The sequence below is a fragment of the Carassius carassius genome, chromosome 31 (assembly GCF_963082965.1).
Source record: "Carassius carassius chromosome 31, fCarCar2.1, whole genome shotgun sequence".
Taxonomy (NCBI): Eukaryota; Metazoa; Chordata; class Actinopteri; order Cypriniformes; family Cyprinidae; genus Carassius; species Carassius carassius.
In genome coordinates, this window is record NC_081785.1 from 6,188,321 (window position 1) to 6,212,621 (window position 24,301).

At 37.3% G+C, this 24,301-nt stretch overlaps 1 protein-coding gene across 4 annotated transcripts in view; it reads left to right on the forward strand.

Annotated features, from left to right (window-relative positions):
• Positions 1 to 19,634, forward strand: part of LOC132111424 (forkhead box protein N3-like) — an 83,645-nt gene extending 64,011 nt beyond the window's left edge. For all 4 annotated transcript variants that reach the window (XM_059518698.1, XM_059518701.1, XM_059518700.1 and 1 more), the window contains exons 5-6: positions 15,070 to 15,178; positions 16,946 to 19,634. In XM_059518698.1, the coding sequence (XP_059374681.1) occupies positions 15,070 to 15,178; positions 16,946 to 17,396 (560 nt within the window). In that variant the 3' untranslated portion in view covers positions 17,397 to 19,634. The remainder of the gene's footprint in view (positions 1 to 15,069; positions 15,179 to 16,945) is intronic.
• Positions 19,635 to 24,301: the final 4,667 nt, after the last annotated feature.

Here is a 24,301-nt window from a genome sequence, read left to right on the forward strand (position 1 = left end):
TCTCATTTCAGACATTCTTTCATTCTTTACTAGCAGCTGCTTTGAACCTACATGAGTCAGATGAGATACTAAGAAGTCACACTGAAATGTATTCATCTCTGCCTCTGATGCCACCCCGGCTAACGGTGGGGGGTCCATTCTAAAAGCTACTTGCCTTCCAGCATCTGGGAGAAATGTCTGGGGAACCCTTTTCTCATCATTTCACAAGGTCCCAGCCAACATAAAACATACTGTATAAATGTAAATACACAGTGGGGTTTCCATTCAAATCTGGGAATCCAATATTTTATTAAAACCTGAAAATATTTTAGAAGTATTACAACAAGTTAAAATAAAATAAGTAATGTTAATTAGTAATAATTAACGTCCAGTCAGATTTGACATGCAAAGCAGAATTTATTTTTATCTATTTAAGATCCTAATTAGGAGACGATGAGCACATTAAACTTTGTACTGTGCTGCTTATATTTATCAAGCAGCAAAAATGTTGCTTCCCATGCATAAAATAAGTCCTAAACAAGAACTGGTGGTGCATATGTCCCTCACCATTTCACAGAGGATAAGTGCAAGGACAATTTTAGAATGACATGAGTCATTTATCTCTCTTTGTAGTGTAGAATATATTGACTCTGAATAGACACTGACTGCCTCTGTGTCAGATTATTAGCATTATTATTATTTTTTTGTATTTTACTTGAGGTCTGTATATCTTTCCATCTTTCCCTCTTTCCATCCCATCTTTCCTCCATCTCCTTCTCCGACTCCCACCGAGGAAGGAAGGCATTGTGTCTGTATGACTCAGCCGAAATGAGAATAAATCTCCATTTTTGTAAGGCTAGTGTAGACAATAAAATGAAGTGACAGAGAGAAAGAAAGAAAAAATGCCTTGAATGCCTCATCCAGGACATTACCACTCTTCTAAAACCAGCTGAATATGTTGAACTTATTAATATACTTGGGTAGAATACAGCAGTTTTTGTTTGGTTGCTAGGGTGTTAGGAGCTTCCTAAGGTATCCTGGAAGGTTGCCATGGTTGTTTTGGGAAGTGCCACGTTGTTCTGAGTGTTCTGTTTGAGTTGCTCTGTGGTTGCTAAGGTGTTCTGAGGATGTTTGGTGGTGATGGATAGGTATCCTGGTTGATTGCAATGGTGTTCTTAGAATGTTTGAAAGGTTGCTGATTGGTGTCAGAGGTATCCTGGTTGGTTTCTGCAGTGTTTTGGATGGTTGCTAAGTTGTTTGGAGTGGTTTTTAGCATATTGTTATGTGATTGCTGTGGTGTACTGGCGTTTGTAGTAGTGCTTCCCTTCTCAACAAGCTGGACAATTTGAGGTTTCTTTCCTGAATATAACAGTTCAGGATGAAGATTAAAACTTAGTGTTAGGGGTTTTGAAAAATTATTATGACTATTATGGGTTTTATTTTTAAAGAAGACTTTTCTGATTATCGAGGCTACTTTTATTTAATTAAAATAATACAGTTAAAACAGTAATATTGTGAAATATCATTAAAACAAAGAAATTAATACTTTTATTCAGGAAAGACAAGTGATAGTAAAGACTTGGTTCAAAAGACTTTAATCATAATTTAAATAAATGCTGTTCTTTTTACAGAATTCCGAAAAGAGTATCACCAAATCATTCAACTCAACTTTCTGTTAACATGCTTGGATACAGTACTCTGTGAACAGCCAGCTTCTTTGGCAATGAATGTTTGTGGCTTACCCTCTTTGTTAAGGGTGTCAATGATTGTCTTCTGGACAACTGTCAGATCAGCAGTTTTCTAGCCTAGTGAACCTAACTGAGAGACAATTTTGAAGGCTAAGGAAACCTTTAAAAAATGTTTTGAGTTGATTAGCTGATTGGCATGTCACCATATTCTAATTTGTTGAGATGAATTGGTGGGTTTATGTTAAATGTGAGCCAAAATCATCACAATTAAAATAACTTAAACTACTTTAGTCTGTGTGCATTGAATTTTGAGTTTCACAATATGAGTTGAATTACTGAAATAAATTAATTTTCCCATGACATTCTAATTTATTGAGATGCACCTGTAATTGAAATGGCTTAATAACAGTTATTCATTATGGTTATAGTCAAACTGGTTACAAAATAGATGGAGAATGAAAAAACACATACAGTTAATTTTACCGTGCATTAATGTAGAATGTTACATGAGAGAGGGAGAAAGAGAGTTCAGAGACCCGAGAAGAGAGCCAGAGAAAAAATCGCACCAGTGAAAAAAAGTGATAAGAGCAACTGACCCTTCGCAAAGACCCACCCGCCTTAGTTACTGTTGCTATGTCCGACAAGCCATGCCGCTTTCATGCCACACATCTCTGTGTTCTCAGGAATTCCAAATGGCCCTTTTGTTATAGAAGACACGTTTGGGACAGGAGAGCAAATGTCTTTGTTTATTTTCAACCATACACCGTGGTTAAACGGCTCTTTTACGGAGGTGTGCCTGAAAAGATTCCGTGTGCGTTATCAGAGATGAAACACGTGTAGCACATTGTGCTGCTACATTGACATGCCCTTCAAAAAATGTCTTGCTCTGTTTTATGTCCACTTTACTGAAAATGCCAAAACAAATAAACCATCCCTGGCTTCAAGTTCTTATCTGGGCACGTCTCTCGGGTTCACCTAGTAACTCTAGTGCTCTCTCTAACTGCTCACGAGGGCTCTGGGGTCAATGGGAAGTGGGTTTGAGTATGACGGTCATTCAGTAAAGCACACAATCTGCTGACCTGAGAGCAGTCTGGCTCTACAAGTCATTTACAAAAATGTGTTTGTCCCTGTTATATAAAGTGTGTCCTGATTTCTCTGCTTCCTCACAGTAACTTCTATAAATACACTCTGAAGTCAGGGGCTGCGTATTATAATATGTGTTATGTCAGTGTCCATGTTTATAGTCGCCACCATGCGTCTGGCTTCTATTACTGGCTGTAAACATGCTTCTGAAAGCCACGACTAAGCAAAGCCCACTATTTCCAGTTTAGCCTCGGCCATTGCATGATATACTGTTCTCAAGTGTGTGAAATGTGAGCGGTTGCCATGGCTACAGCAAGCCCTGGCCAGGGGGGGCGAAAGGAAGTGAGAGGAAGGAAGACATCAGGAGATCTTACATAGAGTGCATGGTGCTGAAGAGCTTACTAAGACATCTTAAAGAGCCGTTTAATTATTTATCCTCGAAGTCATGAGTGTGACTTCAGGGCTAGACTTAGCAACCCTCAGACGCTTTTAGCGGCTTTTTTATACCAACTTTTTTGGATAAACCTTAGCTATGATTCAGTTGGAAGATGTTGCCAGTGCTGTCCCACGAGCGCAAGGTCTCACTCTCCAGGCGCAGTGTCATCTCTCTTGGTGTCTGTTCTGTGCAGTGAGCGGCAGAGAAGCATCACTTTCAGCTGGCCGTACCGCAGACGACTCGTCAATAAATGAGTACAAAACACATTTCAAAGCACCTGTTGCTTACTGACTGTTTGGAATTATAAATATGAGCATAGTTCGTCTGTTAATATTATGCACTTTTTGTTTTTATGTTTTGTTTTTCCTGTTACTCAGATGCAGGCAGTGCGCTGCATGAGACAAAAAAGTAATATAGCAAAAACCACTGAAAAACCACCATAGCCACTCAACATGCATTTACTGTACATGCATGTTGATTTTATCAGATCATGTCGCGATTATAAATGAGGTTAACATGTATTTATGGGCTGTGTTTTGTCACTATTTAGAGTGGAATTTTTCTACAATATTCCTTCATTATGACAGTAAATAATGGGGCATTCTAAGTCGAACACTGCAGTAACCTATTTCCTCTCTCAATAAGTAGAAAATGTGGTTTACACCGGTCATGCATGGAAAAATAATATAAATATGGTCATATTCCATGAAACCGTCATACTGACCATCACTAGGAATAATTCACAAAAAAATGTAAATTGACTAAGCATTTATTCACACAGGATGTAAATGAGTTTGTTTTTTCATAAAAATGTAGCATTTCATCACTTGCTTACCAATGTATCCTTTGCAGAGAATGGGTGCCATCAGAATGAGAGTTCAACAGCTGATAAAAACATCACAATAACCCACAAGTAATCTATATGAAATGTAAAATCCATTTTATGCTTTTCTTGCCAGACAGTGTTGTAGAATGTTCCTTGATCAAAATAGATTGTTTGAGAGGTTTTGAAGCCAGTAGACTTTATTGATCAAACAACAAAGTCGAGTTATGGTTTGCCAAAGGTAACGCCAGAATGTCGGTTTCACATTGATAAATATGCCTGAAGCCGTTTCATAATACTCCATGTATGGTCCGTTGCATTTTTGGACAAAATGTCAAATGTACCATATATGTGTCCTGGAAGGTGATCAATAGCTTGTCATGCATGTCTTCTCCAAATATGTGTTTTACAAGCTTTAAATGGTTCAGTCAGTTTACATTAGTAGTAGCTCTGTGACAATTCATAATCAAAACTCATTCATTTATAATATCGAATATAAAATATTAATATTTTGCCAAAAAGAATGGCAAATAATAATGTATGAAATTAAAATCAGCAAAATTATTAAAGTCTTTTAAGATTTTCACATAGTAACAAATTTAATTTTTTTGTATGTTCTTTACACGCAAACTTAAAATCTAGTGCACAACTCGCATATCAACTGCTGTTATGGTGCTTTTTGTCATTGTTGGAGCTTGATAGCCTCTGATCACTCTTATTCAGTTTAAGCAAAAGCATCAGAAGGGGTTCAGAATGACTTGTGAGTGAGTAAATATCATTGTGAGTGGGTGGAGTACCCTTTTACAGATGTGAGGAAGAGGATTGTCCAGCATGTGTGTATTTGTGTTTAGCAGGGCTAGCAGAGGGGGGAGGACAGAACAAGCGTGCTCTACTGTTTTAAGCTGTACTCATGCGTGCAGAGACCATTAGAGGCTCATAAAACACACAGACGCTAATGGCTTATCTGCTGGGTTGTGAAGGGCAGCATGGGGACAGGGTCATTATGAGAAGGGTGTGTCCCAGAGGGGGTGAGACTGACTGGTGTCCACACACGCCGAGTGCCACCGTAGTGTTTGATCTCATTCGGCTGATGTGTGTTTGGCTCCGCCACACCGCCCACAATCCTTGTTTGGGGATTTAAAGACAGAAGGGGGAGAAGAACTGTTTGAGTGGACACTGTTGTAGCAGCGGCTTTTCACACTCCACTAGCATGTATCGACATGCACCAAAGCAAAGAGAGAAAACAACACAACTCCCTCCTGTGGGGTACCGCTGGGTAACTTAACACCCCACACTCAAAACAAAAACTGAGCTGATTTGGAGTACTGATGGTTGGCTAATTTGTCCACCCAAGTGTGTATGTGTGTTTTGGATCTAGATATACTTTTGGTGATGAATTTGCTGAAGCAAAAATATTAAGGCCTAAATTTATGATTTATGTATCTGAATTACATATAAAAATTTCAAATATTTGGAGTGCACCATTTTAACATAAAAATATTTGACATTTGTCAGTCATACATATATAAACATGAAAGCACTCATTTAAATAATCATATTTTCAAAAATTATTTTATTGTACTACTTAGAATCAACATAAATCTGTTCATTATGGGAAAAAAAAACTCATTCAGTTAAAAAGTATGGTTAAAATATTGTTTAAATATGGCAAGCAGTATTCAGTTAGTTAAAATATATGAGATTACAGCAATTGGATTTATTGTTAAATACTGTACAAAAATCTGGTTATTTAAAACCGTTTATTGGTACTATTACAGAAGTTACAGTATCTGTTTTATTTTTTACTTTGTTTTGTTAAAATTGTGTAATATTGTGAGTGCATAAAAATGCAGCTAAATAATTTTTTGTTTTTTTTTATGTACAATGGTAATAAAATACATTTAAAATTTGTATTTGTTTGTATTAAAACAATTTATAAAAAGCCCTAAAAGCCTGCATTTTTATTTTAGCTGTGTAGAGGTTACCAGGGTTCTAAATTAACTTTTTTGATCATCAGCCACTGTGGCTGGTAACTTTCTAAAGTTACCAGCCAATCAGAATTTCCACTAGCCATTTTCTTTTTCCGGTAAAAATAAAATAAATTATGAGTGCCACTGAATGCATTCGATCATTTTATTAACATTGTTGGCATGAAAAACACATATAAAGTACAATGCATACAACAAAATATACACTGACTCAAATTTAAAATTATTAGTTCCCACCACGAAATTGCTTGTTTTGTTTTTTTCTTTCGCATAACTTACATGCGGCAATCCTGACAAAGCATTACGACATTCTTGTGATCAAACACAAGCCATTCATGACCCGTCAGCCATTTGGCATTAAATTTTCTTTTCTTTGTTTCTCTGTCGATATCCTCATCCCCTGCCTCGTTCCTCTTTTCACCCCCAGAAATCTGTCCCAGCCCCCGCCGCATTTAGTTTAATCTTAATTTTTTTCTTTAATAGCTAACTCCCTCCTCTTTCAATCTATGCTCCCTGCTCTGGCTCCACTCGTTCTTCTTCCTTGTGTTTTCTGATGGACGCTCTATTCTTTTCCATGTTTTTTCGCGCTGGTTTCACTGCAAACTGCGTGCAGCCAATGGGCATATGAAACGTCATCACGTAGCATTATAGCACAGTGTTTATGGGAAATGTAGGAAGTGCTGCCAGGGGGATAAATGACCGAGAACAGAGCCTCATGTCATGCATCACCAGCCAAACTGGCTAGTAAGTTTTAATTTAGAACCCTGGAGGTTACTTTATATATATATATATAAAAAGCAGAACATTTTCTTTTGACAATTTTTTTTATTGATAACTACATTGCCGAACCATTTCTGAAGTAATTTATTTGTAATAATTTATATTAGAATATAGGGGTGTAACGGTAACGGAACATAGATACATTTTCGTGTTTCCAAACGAACATATTAAGTGGCGGAAGACTCCGCGTTCAGCGCAAATCCCGCCCTGCAGCTGATTCTAATAAGGCCGGTGACACACTGGCTGCGTGGCGTTTCTGCTGAGTGTCAGTTGTTTCGCGTTTTCTGTGTCTTTACACACCAGAATCGTGCCTGACGCGGCGCTGGCGCGCTGCTGCTACTGTAGGTGACATAGAGGGAGGCCGCCGACAGACCAGGATCTTGTCTTCACGACAACAATATCTATACTTCATGTTGAGCATAAATATAAAGCCTACTGATAAAGAACGCCGTCAACAATATTGACGGAAAAATAGACTATGTTTGACAGGTGCAATATGCCAGTGTGTCACCGGCCTAAGGTTTTCAAAAGGCATCACGCAAGTGTGAACATCACTACAACTAGGAAAAAAACGATTGTAATTCAAACGCAGCTCCCGTCGGCATTTAAACAGACCTTTGCTCTTAATTCCAATCCGTCCAACGCAATAACGAAATCTGAGCAGGTCTAAAAACTGAAACTGCTGATGCTGCACTTTACACTTTGGAAAAGTTATATATATATTTTTTAAATATGAGCTGGCCTACAAGCTGGGATTGGTAATGCTGCACTGTAATCATAGTTATTTATTTATATTTTTCATTATATTTTATTATATGATATTGGTTTGAGACTGAGTATTTTATTTAGTGGAGAACTTTGCAGCAGTATTTTATTTCTTATTCTTTTTTTATTTTATTATAAATTATATTTTATTATTATTATTATTATTATTATTTATTTTATTAAAAAGTATTTAAAAAAAGTGCAAACAAATTGTTAAAAAAGTTTATAGTAATAAACAACCTGCAGTTTAATGTTTGCATTTCTTTCTCTTACTGTACCCAAAATGAACTGAACCGTGACTTTAAAACCGAGGTACGTACCGAACCGTGATTTTTGCGTACCGTTACACCCCTATTAGAATATAAAACTTGAAGCCATTCTCACTTCTTTTGCCTTGCATTGAATACTCTCTTTTCACTATCCATATCAATAAAGGGGCATAAAGGTCAAAACAACATAAATAATAATTCATATTTCAGTGTGTTGAAGGGTATATTTAGGATTGTGGAGTAGGACTATAGCGACGGTTAGGTGGCCCCGTTACCAGTGACAGAGCAGGATTCATTTAGCAGCTAATGTGCCAACTGTAAGCCCTTAATCTCTGAGCACTCCTGAGGCCTACGCACCGCCGCAGGGCCTGAGGCGGGCACCTGAGGGAAATTACTGACTTCTCTCAGAAATAGAGCAGTTTCTGCATATCAGCACGGACCTCAGAAACAAGCTCGTCGTGTTTATTCATCACTGTAACATTGAATGCCTCCAAGCTTCGTTTTTAGCGGTACAGTACAGTCAACGCCTTTGAGGCGACCCACTATAGAAGTCACTTTAATCTTATCAAAATGAAATGGCAGGACACCCAAAATTTTGTTTTTATGTTTTTTAGCTCACTGTAGTTTCTAAAAGCACTCTGATTTAAAAGCGTTCTGATGTGTGTGTCTGTGTATTATAGATTTTGCCCACTGAAACTAAAACAACACTAGCTTTAGGATTCTGACTGGGTTTATAGCCCCTTCTCAAGTATTTCTGCCCCTCTCTGTCTGTTTCCCTCCCTCAGCCTCTGATATCCAATGGCTTGGATCTGTTTGCCAATTTTGGGAAGGCATTTTGTGTTATTAACTGCACAATTAAACTTAAATGTTAAATGTTGCTGCAAATAAGCAAATCCCCATCCACATCATTATAAAAATGGTAATTGACCTTTCGCAGGGGTTTTGTGAATCCCTCCAGATGGTGGGATGTTCCTCTAATATGGCTCATTGCTTAACTGGGACGGCTACTCTTGTGGATTCAAATCTGATGATTTATGCTATCGATTCTACTATTTAGCCATTGCAACATGAAAAAGACTGTAGAGTCAGATACTTTGTTCAAATTCTTAAAAATAAAGGTTCTACATGTGTTTTATAGTTCCATGAAACCTACCCATTGTACAAAATATTTTTTATTGTGGAAAAAGGATTTTCTGATATGTTTTTCACAATAACAAAAATGATTGTTTGAAGGCACTGAGTCAGAAATCCCCACTTTAGTAGTATATACACTAAACATTACAGTTTTATTCCTATCTGTATTCTGAAGGTTTTTACAAATGGGTTTGTTCATATACATTATAAATGGCCTGGCTTTTTCCAGTTCACACTTCTGTTCTGAAACTGTGTGCAAATAAGTGCATATTTAATAAGATAATGTCACATTTGCATTTTTTTTCACATAATATTTCAGAAAACAAAAATGTTTAATTTCATGTCTTAATGTACTCAGTCAACTGTGGTGTGGTGATATTTATTTGTCAGATTTTTTTTGCTGTTTTATGCCTTTATTTAGATACTGTAGGACAGGAAGTGAAGTGGGAGTAAAAGGGGGCAGGATTGGCAAAGGTCTGCAAGCCGGGCCTCAAACTCGAGACGCCAGAAGCACAACGGGCGCTACATGCCCATGAGGCTATCAGCTCTGATGTGACCCTTATTTTTAAAGGCACATTATACCCAAGAATGAATTCTGAATTCTGTTACAAAAATTCTGAAAATTCTGGTTCCCATTGACCTCCATTGAACTGTATGGAAACTGTTTATACCTACATACTTCAGAACACTCATTTAGTGTTTAACAGAAGAAAGAAATTCCTACAGGAACAGCATGTGAGAGTTAATGACAGAATTTCCATTTTTGGGTAGACTATACCTTTAAGAGTGTGGCCAGTCCTAGCGTAGTTATATGACTTGATTTATTTAGTTTTTCAACTTGCATACCTCAACTTGACCTCAACTACAGGTTTATTTGTAAAAATGCTGGTTGTGTTTGAAGACGTGAGACTTAAAATTGTTTAACCCCGGGGCCCTGACACAGTGCGAGTCATCGTTAAGTTAGTGTACCCGACAACGTGTGCTAAAATCTCATCAGAACCTAATACTTGAATGCTGGGTCTCCACCCTGTGAATAATACATATTTTTCAAGCCCTTGAACATGTTCATATTTCTGGAGAATCAAAGGAGAACTCACACGATGATCATTCAGAACATGCACTGGCATCCCGCCTGCCTCTGTTTAACGCAGCCAGCGCTGACTTAAAAAGAGCATTCGTTTACTCGCATCTGCTTTCTGTCAGTAGGAGCGTTGCTTAACGTTGAGGCCCTGTGTGCTGCTTATCTTTTCGGCCTGACCTTGCCCCTGGTCACAGGGGTGAAAGGCAGGATCTGAGTGAGAGCCGAACACTCGGATATCAGTCTCGGTCGCCATGGCAGCCTGGTAAATAGTTGTGAAGCAGCGAGCAGAAGATTAGTCCCTAAGGAGGTCCCTTGTCACCGTGTGACCTACAAAGGGCCCTTCAATTTCTGCCAGTGTACTGACAGCAACTCCTCCTGAAATGATATCCTTTAACGGCATTTTGTTTGGATTCGGTTCGGTGGCATGGCAGTCACTGTGGCTCAATGAACAAAAAGCCATCTTCTGTTGAACTCTGTTTCTGTCTCTCAAGGCTTTGTACTGTATGTGAGATGTATGCGCTAGCCATCTCGCGAGTGTGTGTTGAGGCTTTTATTTAGACGTGACAGGCAGAAGGACTTCTCATAAGAATCCGCAAATCCATCAGCACAGCCTGTAGCATGTAGGAGAATTATTTAAGACGCGGGCATCACTTTGCTCTGTTATTCCTGCCTCAGTGCCTCAAGATAGCAGTGCATCTCTTGACTTTTCCTTCCTTTTAATTCTGGCTAATGCAGACATTTATCATGCTGCAAATATTTGAGCTGAAAACCGATCCCCTTAAATCCAATACTTCCTATAGTTCATCTGGGAGAAGAATTAAGCTAAATGCATGGGCTTTATTGCACAACAGCAGGTGCCAAGTTTACAGTACAGGGAATTTGTCATTGCCTTTACTCTTCCTTTCAGTGTCTGTCTATGTGTTTATCTGTCTTTATCTCTTTTCTCACTGTGTCTCTCTCATTATACCCCAGAGGAGTGATTCCAGCGGATGCAGTATTAGATTAAACGAGCAGGCATGTAAATGCTTGTTTCTCTGGTGCATTTTTACAAAGCTGTAGACACCATTAAGTCTTGCTGGTGTTAATCTGGATTCCTTTTCACTCACTTAATTAAATTGAAAGGAATTACCTCAGAATTTTCTTAAATTAAAATTGTTAATTTAAGTCAATACTAATATTAATGATAATAATAATCTTAAAAAAAATATATATCTAACATTGTTTTGAAAACTTTACTTTTATAGTTCAAAGTCTGAAATCATAAATCATATTACTATTATGGAACTTCTAATGTGTGTGTTTTTTTAATTCATTATTCTTTATTTACTTTTTTTTATTATTATTTATGCATGCTTTCTTGCTTTCATTATTTAAAAAATGAAAGTGATCATTCTTCAAAATATTTCCTTTTGTGTTCCACAGAAGAAAGAAAGTCATATATGTTTGGATGGTTAACGATGACAGAATGAAATATTTGGGAGCATTGTATATGAGATGACGACATCACAGCTTGTAGTTGAAAGACTATTGACGTTCATTTTTATTGAAAATCATCTCAGAATATCATGCTGGATAAATACTAATAAACGTATAAACACTGCTCTTTTTATATTGGTCTTTGTGTTGATGGTACATTAACCATGAAGCTGTAAAATGTTTTTATAGCAAGTCATGCTTTTAGTCTGTCATTCAGTATGGCCTCTGACCTTGCTTACTTGAACCTGCTCATACAAAAGTGTGCCAGTTGAATACAAAAACTCCTTCATTTACATTTACATTTATGAATTTATCAGACGCTTTTATCCAAAGTGACTTACAGTGCATTCAGGATATACATTTATTTACCACAACCTTTTTCACTGCTAAGGCAGTGCTCTACCACTGAGCGACAGGAACACAAGCACACCTTCAGTACACCTCCTCCTCCTCCACTGCTGTTTATATAGAAGGAAGCCCAGTGGCCATAGAGCCCATGTGTGGAGGCTGATTCTTGAGAGGATGTGGAGTCCCTGCTGTTAGGCTTTTGTGAGAAGAGAAGCGCTCGCTCTACAGAAGCAGTGGTGTGTGTCATAGGCCCGAATGTACGAATCACGCAGCCCCCAGCTGTATTATGAGAAAACAATGGCCAAGAGCACTCTCGCCCTGAAACTCTTTGTATAAGAAGCGTTTTTAAGGTACTCCTTAATGAGTGTGTAGTTTGCCCAAGGAGGAGTCCTGTCAGGACGGCTCATCTACAGACTGACTGCTGTGAAATTTCATGTGAAGGAGTTGTAAATCATTAAAGGGAAAGTTCACGCAAAAATGAAAATTCAGGCTTCATTTGCTCACAATTCAGTGATGAGGGGCTTTAAGGGTTTATTATTTGGTAGAATGAATTTTAAGTTTTTTTTTTTTTATGTACTTTGATATGGTAATATGGAAGTGCATGGAAAGAGTGGACTATGTGCTCTGTTAGACGTCTGCTTTGTTGTGAATGACTCCCCCTGGTGGGTAAATATGGCAAAGGCTGGTGCTGAAAACTGTTGAGTACTTTTGAATTACGTTTGTTTCAGAACAAGAACTATTGCCAGGCAAACATGAACATACACAGTTTTCAGCATTTCTTTCTTGATTTGATTATTTTATTTGAATTATTTTATATATTCTTTCTTTCTTCTCTTTTGATTTTGAACAACAAAAAAAATTTGAACAAAAAGAAAATGGCTGAAGGCATCATGCATGATTTAATGTTTTCGCTATTTAATGCAAAACTTGATTGGTTTGTGATAATTCTCTTTTTATGTATTTTTGTAACTTTGTCAACTTGTCAGCTTAATTTGCAGAAGCATTATTTTAGTACCATTGAAATGTTATTATATTTTTTCTTAAAATTTTGATTCGTTTTTATTTTTGGAAATGGGGTTTTAATTTTAGTTAAAAGTTTTAGTAATTTTGTTGTGTGTTTTGATCATTATTATTATTATTATTTAATATGTCTATACAGTTTTTATTACATTAGTCATTTTAGATCATTAACTAGCTGAAATAAAATAAATTTTTACAAATATTTTATTTCACTGAAACTTCATTTTGTTTCAAGTATCAAATGTTTTCTTATGGTTTTAATTAACTATAATAAACCTGATTTGGAGTAACAATGTAGAATACATCAAAGTTTTAAGTTTACATGACATAAAAAGGTTGATGTTGATACCCAACTCAGCTGTCCCCTGTTAGAATACAGTTGTTAAAGAGAGAATTGTTAAAGAGTGCAATTGGGTCGCTGCCACTGACATTAATGTGCTTGAGGGGAAGGCCGAGAGAGAGAGCGAACTAACAGTCTGATATCATTTGTGCACTGACTGCCTCTGCATTGCCCCTGTGAGAGCGCCAGGACACCTTCCCATGGGCATCAGCGTGACAGAAACACCGCTGAATCACAGCTGATGTTTGCACAAGTGTTGCGTGTATGCCGAGCTTTCTGAAAGTCACCATCCGTGGTACTTTATTTATTACCTGCTGTTAAATGCAGCATTATCTGCACATAATGCCACATAGAAAATCTCGGTCAGTGGTGCTAACGTGAAGCCATTCATTGCCATTGCAGATCTAGATTTCTTTTCTATTGAGCCAGCTAACACTTTTTCGCCTTTGTTTAACAGCTCTCATCCACATAAAAGAGGGAACATCCCCAGGCACAAAAGCCTCACTGGCTTTCTTCCTGATGTGGCTGCACTGTGAATATGATTTGCTTTTGTGTCCTGCTGTTGTTTCTGATGCCTGGATGGATGGCTCGACATGAACAACCTACAATGGGGTGAGATCATTAGCCATCCAGTTTGCTAGCCCATCCACGCTAATTGGTGGAGAGCCGCACATCTCTGTCATTTCTCATTGTGCACTCAGTTAGCTGGGACGGCCTCTGTCACAGGGCATCGCTTCACCTTGTTATGGCAGTGTGTTCCCTCAGGGTGGAGAGGCGGGTGAAGAGGGCACCCAGCCAGCCCAGATGTTCCACTCACTGTCACCTAGTTGAGTTCTGCAACTACGGCATACATAGGGGGACCAGTTGCCTAGGCAACAATGCTCCTGCCTAATAGCCAAATCAGTGTGCTGGAATCTGAATGGATGGTTATTTTGACTTTTTTTTGTGTTCGCCATCTGCTAAGAGTCCAGGTTCATTTTCCAGATGGAGCTATATGTTGCCTCATACTTGGACTGAGAGAAGGACAGCAGATATTAGGTCTGTTTGACTGCAGGTTCAAAATTGTGGTTAACCCTGTTTAAACCTCATTAAGAGGATGCTGCTCTCGGATGCAAAAGTGTTTGATTGAATACTGAGTGTGATCTCCATCAAAAAGCTATATAATAATAATAATAAAAAAAATATATATTTGATCATAAATATATGTATTTGTAAAATAAATGTTATATATATATATATATATATATATATATATATATATATATATATATATATATATATATATATAATTGCTTACTTTTATTACTTTTATTGTTTTATTATTATTATATATTGCACAGTGTGTGTGTGTGTATATATATATATATATATAGAGAGAGAGAGAGAGAGAGAGATCAATGCAATCAATCAAATAAACTAATTCCCTGTAAAATCATGTGACTGATTTTCGAGAGCTGACCTTCTCTGGGTTACTTTCATTATTATGAATGAACTAGAAAAGCTATAATCATCCATTGGGTTTGGAAAACTTGACAATATTTTCACTCTTAGAAAAATGAAGATTGTTTGCTTTTATGCACCATTTAGGGGTCAAAGTTGCAAAAGCCAGCCTAACATATTTAAACTAGTCATTTTAAAACAGCCCTTGCCTGTTCGAGCCAATTTGAAACTATAGGGAAATTTCATCCAAACATTTTAAACTGATTTCTAATTGTTTAACATGGTGTGGTGCTTTTAAATGGATTACAGTTCATGTCTGCTATAATACATAGCAGGATTGTTTAAATTGTGTATTTTGGCTCCTATATGCTTTTAGGTAGCATTTGCATTAATGTACATTATCGGTGTTCTCTCTCCAGTCCCTCAGGGAGTGATCCAGAACGGAGCTCGAATGATGAGCCAGGGCCTCTTCCCAGGAATCCGACCCCTTCCCATCAACCCCATTGTCAGCAGGACAGCCGCTGTCAGGTCAGTCCTGTCCCTCAGGTCACGTTGAGCCCATTTCCTGACTCATTACATGATTGACAGGTTTATCAGCATATCAGAACCATGCTTACCCTGCAGTGCTTTGGCCCATATCTGATCTCTCCCTCTGACTCCCTGAAGTCTGGCTGCTCTGTTCCTCACATTTCATTAGATCATAGCAGGTCATTGCAGGCTTCAGCGCAAAGTCTTATCCGGGCTTAGGCCCCACTCTTGCATGCATGATGTGACCTGAATAATTGATCACAAACGCTAAGTTTTTTAATGGCATGACCAAACACACAGGCTGACTGTCTTGCCGTGAAACATTCATAAGTTGGGCCTCAGAAACAGGCCGCCCCTCAGGTACTGCATGCTAGTGCCAGTGCACTTCAAAATCTACACAAAATGTCCCATCAACCGAAGGTAATTGGGCTCTGGGTCTGGCCTGGTCACGAAATCAAGCATTACAAGCTCTGCTGCATCTCAGTGTAAGATGTGTTGTGCACAAAAAGGACGGAATTAGAGCATAGTGCTCGAAAAAGAATCACCAAATAAAAACAGGGGTGTGTGCATTATGTGCCAACATCACTTTTTGTCCCATTGTGACATTATAGGCCTAATTACATTTTTGACGGGAATGAAAATGAGACATTGTTTTCAGTGGATTGTATTACTGTTTAACAACATACCGATTGTTCAACTGCCAAAACGTCTTTCTGAAAAACAATTAAGTTGACAAAAACACCATAGAATAGTTTTGAAAGCTGTGGAATAATACTTTAGAATCATCTTTTTATTTAAATCAGCATAAATGAAAAAGAAAAAAATCTTTTTTTTGTATATACAGTAACTAACGAGAATTACATAAAATATTTAGCAGTTGAAGACTCTTAAATATTTAATTGATACAGTCCAATATGCAATGCTGTTTTACATTTGATTACTTTATTCAATTTCTGTAGCTAAAATCTAATGCTAGACCTACCAAAAAAATCACGGTTTATTTTATTTGTATCTTTACTCTATTGTATTTATTTGTGCTGTTGCTTGTAGTTAGATAGAATATTCTTATTTTATTTTTTTAATTTAAAAGTTTTTTTCCCCCCATAAACAAAGCCTATACCGAACCATACCAAAAACCGTGACTCTGTGTATATATATATTTATATATGATTTATAAAGGATCATATGACTGAAGACTAGAGTAATGATGCTGAAAATTCAGCTTTGCCATCACAGGAATAAATTAGATTTTAATATATTAATATATTTAATATAGAATATATTACAATAGAAAGCAGTTCTATTCTTCTATTCTTCACAATATTAGTGTTTTTACTGCATTTTTGGTTAAATTAACGAAGCATTGGTGAGCATAAGAGACTTTTTCAGAAACACAAAAAATCTTACAACCCCAGAATTTTGAATGGTAGTTTATATTTAAAATTTTTTATTTTTATTTTTTTTTTTACTATTACCTAGGCATATTCTTGTCAGGTTTTGTGATTTAGATTTACTTATTTTATATAATACCAAATGTGATTAATTTATTCATGTGTTCCAGAGGTTGTTGCCATCTATGCAAAAAACTTTAAAACATCAGTCCAGAATGTCCATGTTAAACATATTATTATAATTAATTACTATGCAGCTCCATAAAATAATTACACAGTAAGCCCATGTAGTTCATTTGTTTTACTCAGCACTAACAGTACAACAGGAACAGCATGTGTGCACGTGCACTAATGCATCTCTCGTCTGTGTTAATAGGTCAGTACTCGGATACAGATTAACCAGTGATGGCGAGCCAACCCGTAACTCTCCACTGGTCAGCATTGACCCCAAGGAGGACCATACCTACAGTTTTGCAAAATCTTCCAGCTCTGATGTCGGAGAAGACGCCCACTGCGACGGAAGCGAGTTGGACGAGGCTGATGTCGAGGAAGACGACAAGAGCAAAATCAAGAAGGAGCCAAAAGAGTGGTCCGTGGACGCCCTCGCTCTGGCCCAGCACAAGAAACGGCAACATTTGACAAAAGTCAAACAGAGAGTGGCCAGTGACACTCTTCCTCTCAAAAAGAGGCGCACGGAGAAGCCTCCAGAAAGTGATGACGAGGAGATGAAGGAGGCGGCCGGATCTCTGCTTCATTTGGCTGGAGTCAGGGCATGTTTGAACAATATCACCAACCGGACGGCAAAGGGGCAGAAAGAGCAAAAATAATAAACTGACTATTAAAAAGAGAGAGAGAAAAAAACATCACTTTGAATAGAATTTACTATTTTTTTCCAGGACATCAGGTGAATTCTACTGATTTGTGGCAATATCAACAATCACTTTGTTTTCTTATCTTAATAGGTAACATTTTCCTGAGGGTTCCTTGTTTTGGTTAACTTTTAGTTTGTTTTATTGTGATTTCTGTTTGTAATCTATGGAGATTGAAGCCATAGCATTCCCTTTTTTTAAGATATTCAGCAAAGCATTTCATTTGACTGATAGAAAAAAAGCGATAGTAAAATATGCCCTGCCCCATTGTCATACAGTAGATAAAGGAATAGCTCATCCAAAAATGAAAATTCTGTCATCATTTACTCACCTTCATTTCATTTCGAATCCATAACACTTTCGTTTGTAACGCAAAGGATTTTTACCCATGAAATTAAAATCTGAAAGAGTTCTGTCCCTCAATTGAAAATCTAGTCAACCAATGTTCATAAAGAGAACAAAAAATAAATGCATGTGAATGAAGTGATTTGATCCAAGTCTTCTGAAGAGACATGATTTCTTTATATGATGCTTTTATTCACATACAAACATTGAGCGAACTAATTTGATCATGGAAGCTCAAGAACCAATGAGGTTCATTCTGGCATCAAGCCAATAGATTTGAGCTTCTTCAAGAAACAATGAGGTTTGCACTTGGTTTTTTTTCTTCAGAAGACCTGGATTAAACTGCTTGATTAATTTAGATTTGTTTTCTTTATGCATGTTTTGAAGCATGAATAGACTTTCAATGGGAGAGAGATCTCTCAGATTTAATTATCTTTATTTGTGTTCCGAAGGTCTTATAGTTTTGGAACAACATAAGAGTGAATAAATGATGACAAAATAAAAATTTTGGGGTGAACTAATCTTTTAAAAACATGACAGCAAATTGAGTTCCCAGAGTAGTTCTCAAGTTAGTGATAATTATGGGTTATAGTAATCTCTGCTGTAATATAAAATGTTTAAGAAGCACAGGGCAGTGCCAAAGACAATCCTCAAGCAGTTTCTGTGATGTCACTTCCCCCTGATGCTCTGGCCATTAAAGAAGACCAGCAGCATTGTGTGGAAAACACTACTGTCTGTAGTTGTCGTTTGGCTCGTATGAATCATAGTTCACCGGGATGAGAGTAAAGCCATAAACTTTTGTCAAAAGTGCTTTTTGGAGTCAAAAAAGTGATACATTTATCAATAAGTCTCTCAAAACTGCCCCCGTTTTTTTTCTGAGCAATCAAATTGAGCGTTATTTTCCATCTAAACCGATAGTGAATGGTGAAACTCTTTTTTCGGCACAATGAAAATGAAAACTCTGAGCTAAAGCCACAATACCTGCCAATTGTATTTTAATAGCAGAAAATATTGACTGTGGAGTTGTTTGTGTATGTTCATTTGTTTTTTTTTTTTTAAACCCTCATGATGTAATAAGCAATTTCATCCAGTCAGGATAAACACTGTATAAAAGTAACACTAGACCATTTTCCTTTCTTAATTTAAGCAATGTAGCCAGCAGGATTTTCCAAATCGTGTTGCATGGGTTCTGTAAAGAAAAAGAAAACAGTAAAAAAAAAAAAAATCAAAGTTCATGTAAGGTAAATAATGTATTTAGCATGGAGCATGAATTATTTTCATATAAATTTAGATCCTAGAGAACTAAGGCACCGTCTCTAAATTCTATGCCAATAGGCCTAGTCTCTTTCGTTGTTTTTGTCGGATTTGATTTCCATTTGTCATCCTCGTCGCCTTTGTGTTGAAGCAGGCATCTTAACAACTACCTTCTTCAGGGACAAACACTGACTGTTGGGAAACTCTCTCTGCAATACGAGGACTCGGGCTTGGACCATCTCGGTCCATGCTTGTGGCCGCCCCAAATACTCACGAATACCCACTACGTCAATGTCCATGTCGTCAAGGAGAAGTTCGTAGTGAGTGTCGGTCCCCTTCCGGCTTCGTGCCTGCTTTTCATCCATATGTAATCCCGATGTGCGTGTCTGCAATTTATTCAGGGTCTTCCATTTTGTTCCGCGAGACTTTGGATCTACAGTTTTATTTTTTATTTTTCCTGTATTTACATGTAGCACTGTTCAGGAGTCATCAGTATTGATTCAGTTGTTCTTGGTACAGGCATTCAGATGGTTATTTACGACTCCATGCATATATATATATTAAAGCACTTATAGATAATAAAAACAAGTGATACCAGAGCTCAGTGCAAATGCTAGTGTATATATTCTCACGACCTCAACCAATTGCACTTTTATTGTTTTAAAGTGCAGAAAAAACTTAAGGATTCAGTGCCAAAGCCTGTAATGACTTTATACACTGCAAAACGGATGATGTATAATTGATATGTCAGTCATAAACATGTCAAAAAGTTGTAGCATTTCTGTCAAGTACTCATGTATAAGATATTCTCAGTCATATTTGTTGATATCGCTCTTCATTGCTGTGTTTCATGAAGTCACCTGCCTTCCCCGTTCATCTGCTGATGATAATGGTTCGACCCGATGTTTTGTAGCGTGTTGAATGTTATATCTGACCCATGAGTGTTAATGTGATGTCTCCAGTTGGCATGCCTTTCCCTAACCAAGCTAGACATTTCTTGACTCAAAATCACCCTGATTATAACCTTGTCCTCTGGTCTTTATAAAGATCTGTCATATTACATTTCTGTTCAATATGCTTCAAACTGGGAAGCCGTTAGTACAGAGAGCCATGACTCCTGTATAAACTGCCTTTCCTTCAAAGACAACACTCACTACGGAACTTTTCCTTTTTTAGTTCTTTCAGAGGAACCTGAAACATGTTAAAAAGCATCAAGAAGAGCCAGCCAAAAAAAAAAGAAAAATGTTAATAGGAGGCAAAGTGTTTCTTTTTCTTCCTGTTGTTGTTTTTTAAACTGCCATTCTGTTATGTTTTTGAGTTGTTTAAAATGAAGGTAATGGAGTCCATTTGGTTTGTAATGAAATATTCAGTCTGATGGCATGTGCACCCTGCTAATATGTCAATATAGAGGCGTTATTGCTCTCTGTATTTCCTTTGACTTGTAATCATATTGCCAAAGACAACAATTTTATCAATTAATGTATATACCACTTTGTCCATTGCCATGACAAATTCGATTTGTTTGGGTTTGTTTTAGTTTTTTTTCTCCAACCCTACCATCAAGTTTCTGTGATTGTATTGTCTTCCAGTTGCAATAATAAAAAAAAATTAAAACGTTTTTTTTGCAAAGGTGATCCAGGACTAGTACGATGGTTTTGTGCATCTCTAAATCAATAGTTGATATTATCGATAAAAAGGATATAGATTTTTTCTTTTTTTTCGGTTTACCTACTTATGACTTTACTAAATGCAATTGATTCACCCTAATATGTGTGCAACAAGGAGTAAAAATCAATAAAATAAATGTAATTATTTACTGTAAGAATAAACTACACAACCATTAAAAAGTCAAGAGATATTTAAATGTTTTTAAAAGACTTTTCTCATGCTCACCAAGGCTGTATTTCTTGATAAAAAAAATTTTATATTGTGTAAAATTGACAATTTAAATGTTTTCTATTTTAGTATATTTTAGAATGTAATGAATTTTCAGCAGCCATTACTCCAGTGTTCAGTGTCACATGATCCTTCAGAAATAATTGTAATATGCTGATTAAATGCTCAAGAAACATTTCTTATCATTTTTTAAAAACAGTTGTGCATCCTTGTTGAATAAAAGTACTATTTATTTTTTCCAAAAAAAAATTAATCTTACTGACCTTAAATCTCACTTTTGCAAAATGTATATTAAAACCTATATATATATATATATATATATATAAACTCTCAATAACTTTTGTTAACCTTCACAAACCCTAAATTCTCTTTAATATGTTGTGTTTCTCTCTACTGTCTGCTCATGTCATCTTATTTTACAGTTCATACGCCACATTTTATGATCTTTATAAAGGCAACAAACATTAAATATTAATGTTGAAAGAGTTTGATGATGTCTTCTACCCTTCTATCCCTATTAAAGAGAACTTTTCTAACCCTAACCCTAACAATTGTTTGCACATAATTTATCAGCCCTAATGGTGCCTGTGGTCTATTCTTAATCAAAGAGTGAGCATTTGGAAATCAGAACTGCCTCCCTGCACCATGTCACCACACCTATGCATGTCTGTGTTGCTATGCAACTGCAGAAAAAGAGAGACGAAAATGTACAAGAAGCTTTTTGGCAGACTCGTACAGAGTTGATCTATATTTTGCATGGATTACGCACAGGTTACCGGAGCTGAGGTAACATGCGCGCGTGACTTTACACCGACATAGTCCGGGGAAATTTCTATTCAAACAGAAATAAACACCAAACAAATGTCATTATTCAATTTGGGCTGTCTGTACGTGTTTTTGTGGAGTTTGACATAAGCGTGACTTCGGCGTACAATCTCAGCAAACATCACACTGGCAGTCAAAGGGCTGTTTAATTTACTCAGTAAAGCTATCTTCGCGTTCCTCTGAAATCTCCCACGAGAGTTGGCTTCCAAAATACATATTCCATGTGTTTGTTACCAAGGAAACAAAGCAAGGTAGCTTTCATTCCAGCACATCCGGATCGTATATATACCGATGGTTCGTTTGCTTTTTTTTTTTCGAAAGGCAGAATGTAACATGACAAACTGCACTGGGCTTTATCGCATTGTTGAGTCTGGAAAGTGGCTGCCTCCTTCATCACCTAAAAACTTGTCGCCTCAGGAGGTTTGTCAAAAACCTAGAACTAACACTTCCCATCTGCAACTATGGCCTACTACTCGTTTCCAAGGTAGCTGGAAACCGAGGCGCTCATTGGCAGAGCGAATCAATAAGTGCACTCTTTGATGGAACACGCCGCGATATAATAACCGTTCAAATCTGCCACACGGTGCCTTCAATTTGTCGGTCCTTGTAAGTCAGACACAAATATGGGAGTATTACTGCAAATCTGTGGCATTAAGGGAAGAATGTTTGAATACATTTGCAAGTCCATACATCTTGCCTTAATCTGCCTGATTTGCATGAGGGCACAGACGAGGGATTTGAGGAGAAATTGCAATCTATGATACTATGACTGGCGAAACGTGCCAGGACTTCATTAGTAAGGGCATGTGTTTCAGGTCTATATGGTCTCTACGAAATCACCTGGGTTTGAGCGGTTACACATGCTGCTATCTCTTTCATTGATGTATAATGGGAGTATAAAACCCTGGTTATGTTACCTGAGGTGACCCATAAACGTCATGAAGTATTGTATTTTCACTGAACTAGATTTACAGCGCTTCCCTTTGCAGCAAAATGTTTCGTTTTAATAGAAAAATCCACATTCAAGTTGGGTTCAGGTGCAGACAAGAACAGAAATTGTATACACACCGATGTTGATATTCCAGGTTTTATTCATGTGATATTTCAATCTGTCAGGTGGTTGTCAGGCAAAAAAAGCTTCAGGTTTTCAAATTTAAAAGAAATAACATTTACCTGAGACACTAAATTGTGCCAAAGATAATAGATAACAAAACTAAACTTAATTTCTAAATTGTTTGTCTCTATTTTTGAGCATGTTTGATTAAAAAAAAATGTTATCTTAATACATTTATAATATCTTTTGCTTCTCAAACTAATTTATTTGTTTTAAAGGTGCCATCTGTCAACTCTGGCAAAAAAATCAAGTCATACTACACATTCCATACCAGATGGGGGCAGTATGCCTCAATAAAGTGAATTGGTCTACTCTAGAGTAACAAACGAGAAACAGCATAGTCTCTATGCTCCGCCCCTACCTTCACAACAACACTAGACTAGAGCATAGCCGAAGCCTATAAGACAGCGGTTCTCAATTGCAGTCCTCGAGCCCCACTGCTCTGCACATTTTGTACGTTTCTCTTAGAGCTTCAGACATTTGTTCTATTCGAACATAACTGCCCCGCGAAGTGGTCATCACAGGATATTCAGCCATGATTCCATTTCGAAGTGAACGTAGCTATATGTTCCAATCAAAGTGCATTGAAGTGTGCAAGACGTGAATTTAAATTGTATTGATTTACAGAGGTATATGATGTCACAGTTGTCCATGTTTAAAGACGCTGCACAGCACAAATCAGTGAATGAATGTTTCGATGTGAGGTAAACTTCAACAGATTTCCCCTGCTCAGAGAGTAAGGGAGCAATGAACAATTAGAACACAGTTCATGCACGGAGTTCATTTCTAACGAGCTGATTAGTATCTGAATCAGGTGTGTTAACAAAGAGAAACGTGCAAAATATGCAGAGCAGTGGGGCGCGAGGACTGGAATGACGTTTTGCCTCCAGAGGAACGTTGGGTGATGTCAAGTGATTTTGAAACATGACATCTTCAAGCTACTCCCCTTCACCTTTACCAGTGAATATGTTCATATTCGTTTTGTTCATATTACATTGAGTTGTATATACACATTATTGGAATTAAATTAATTTGACAGACAGCATTCTGTCAACATCAGACAGTTAACTCTCAAGCATTCACCGTGAGACACACGCAATTGACTCTTTTCACACGCTTTCACGCCACACATTCTCACGTACAGAAAAACCACGAAGCAAAGAGGACACGGAGACCAACAGACTAGACAGAGCAGGTTACTTATGATATAAAAATATGGGTAAGTTATAGCTAGCTAATTATCAAACGCAGCTACGGTTAGCCACTGCGGTCAAGCCAGCCGCACTTCAGAAAAACACCGTCAAGCCAGCCGCGAGTGAAATTTAGTTGCGTGTATATTACGGTAATTACGGTAATAGCAGGAACAACAGAGAGAGAACGCGCTTTCAGAGCGCTTTTCATCTATACGTTCAGATTTGATATACGATGA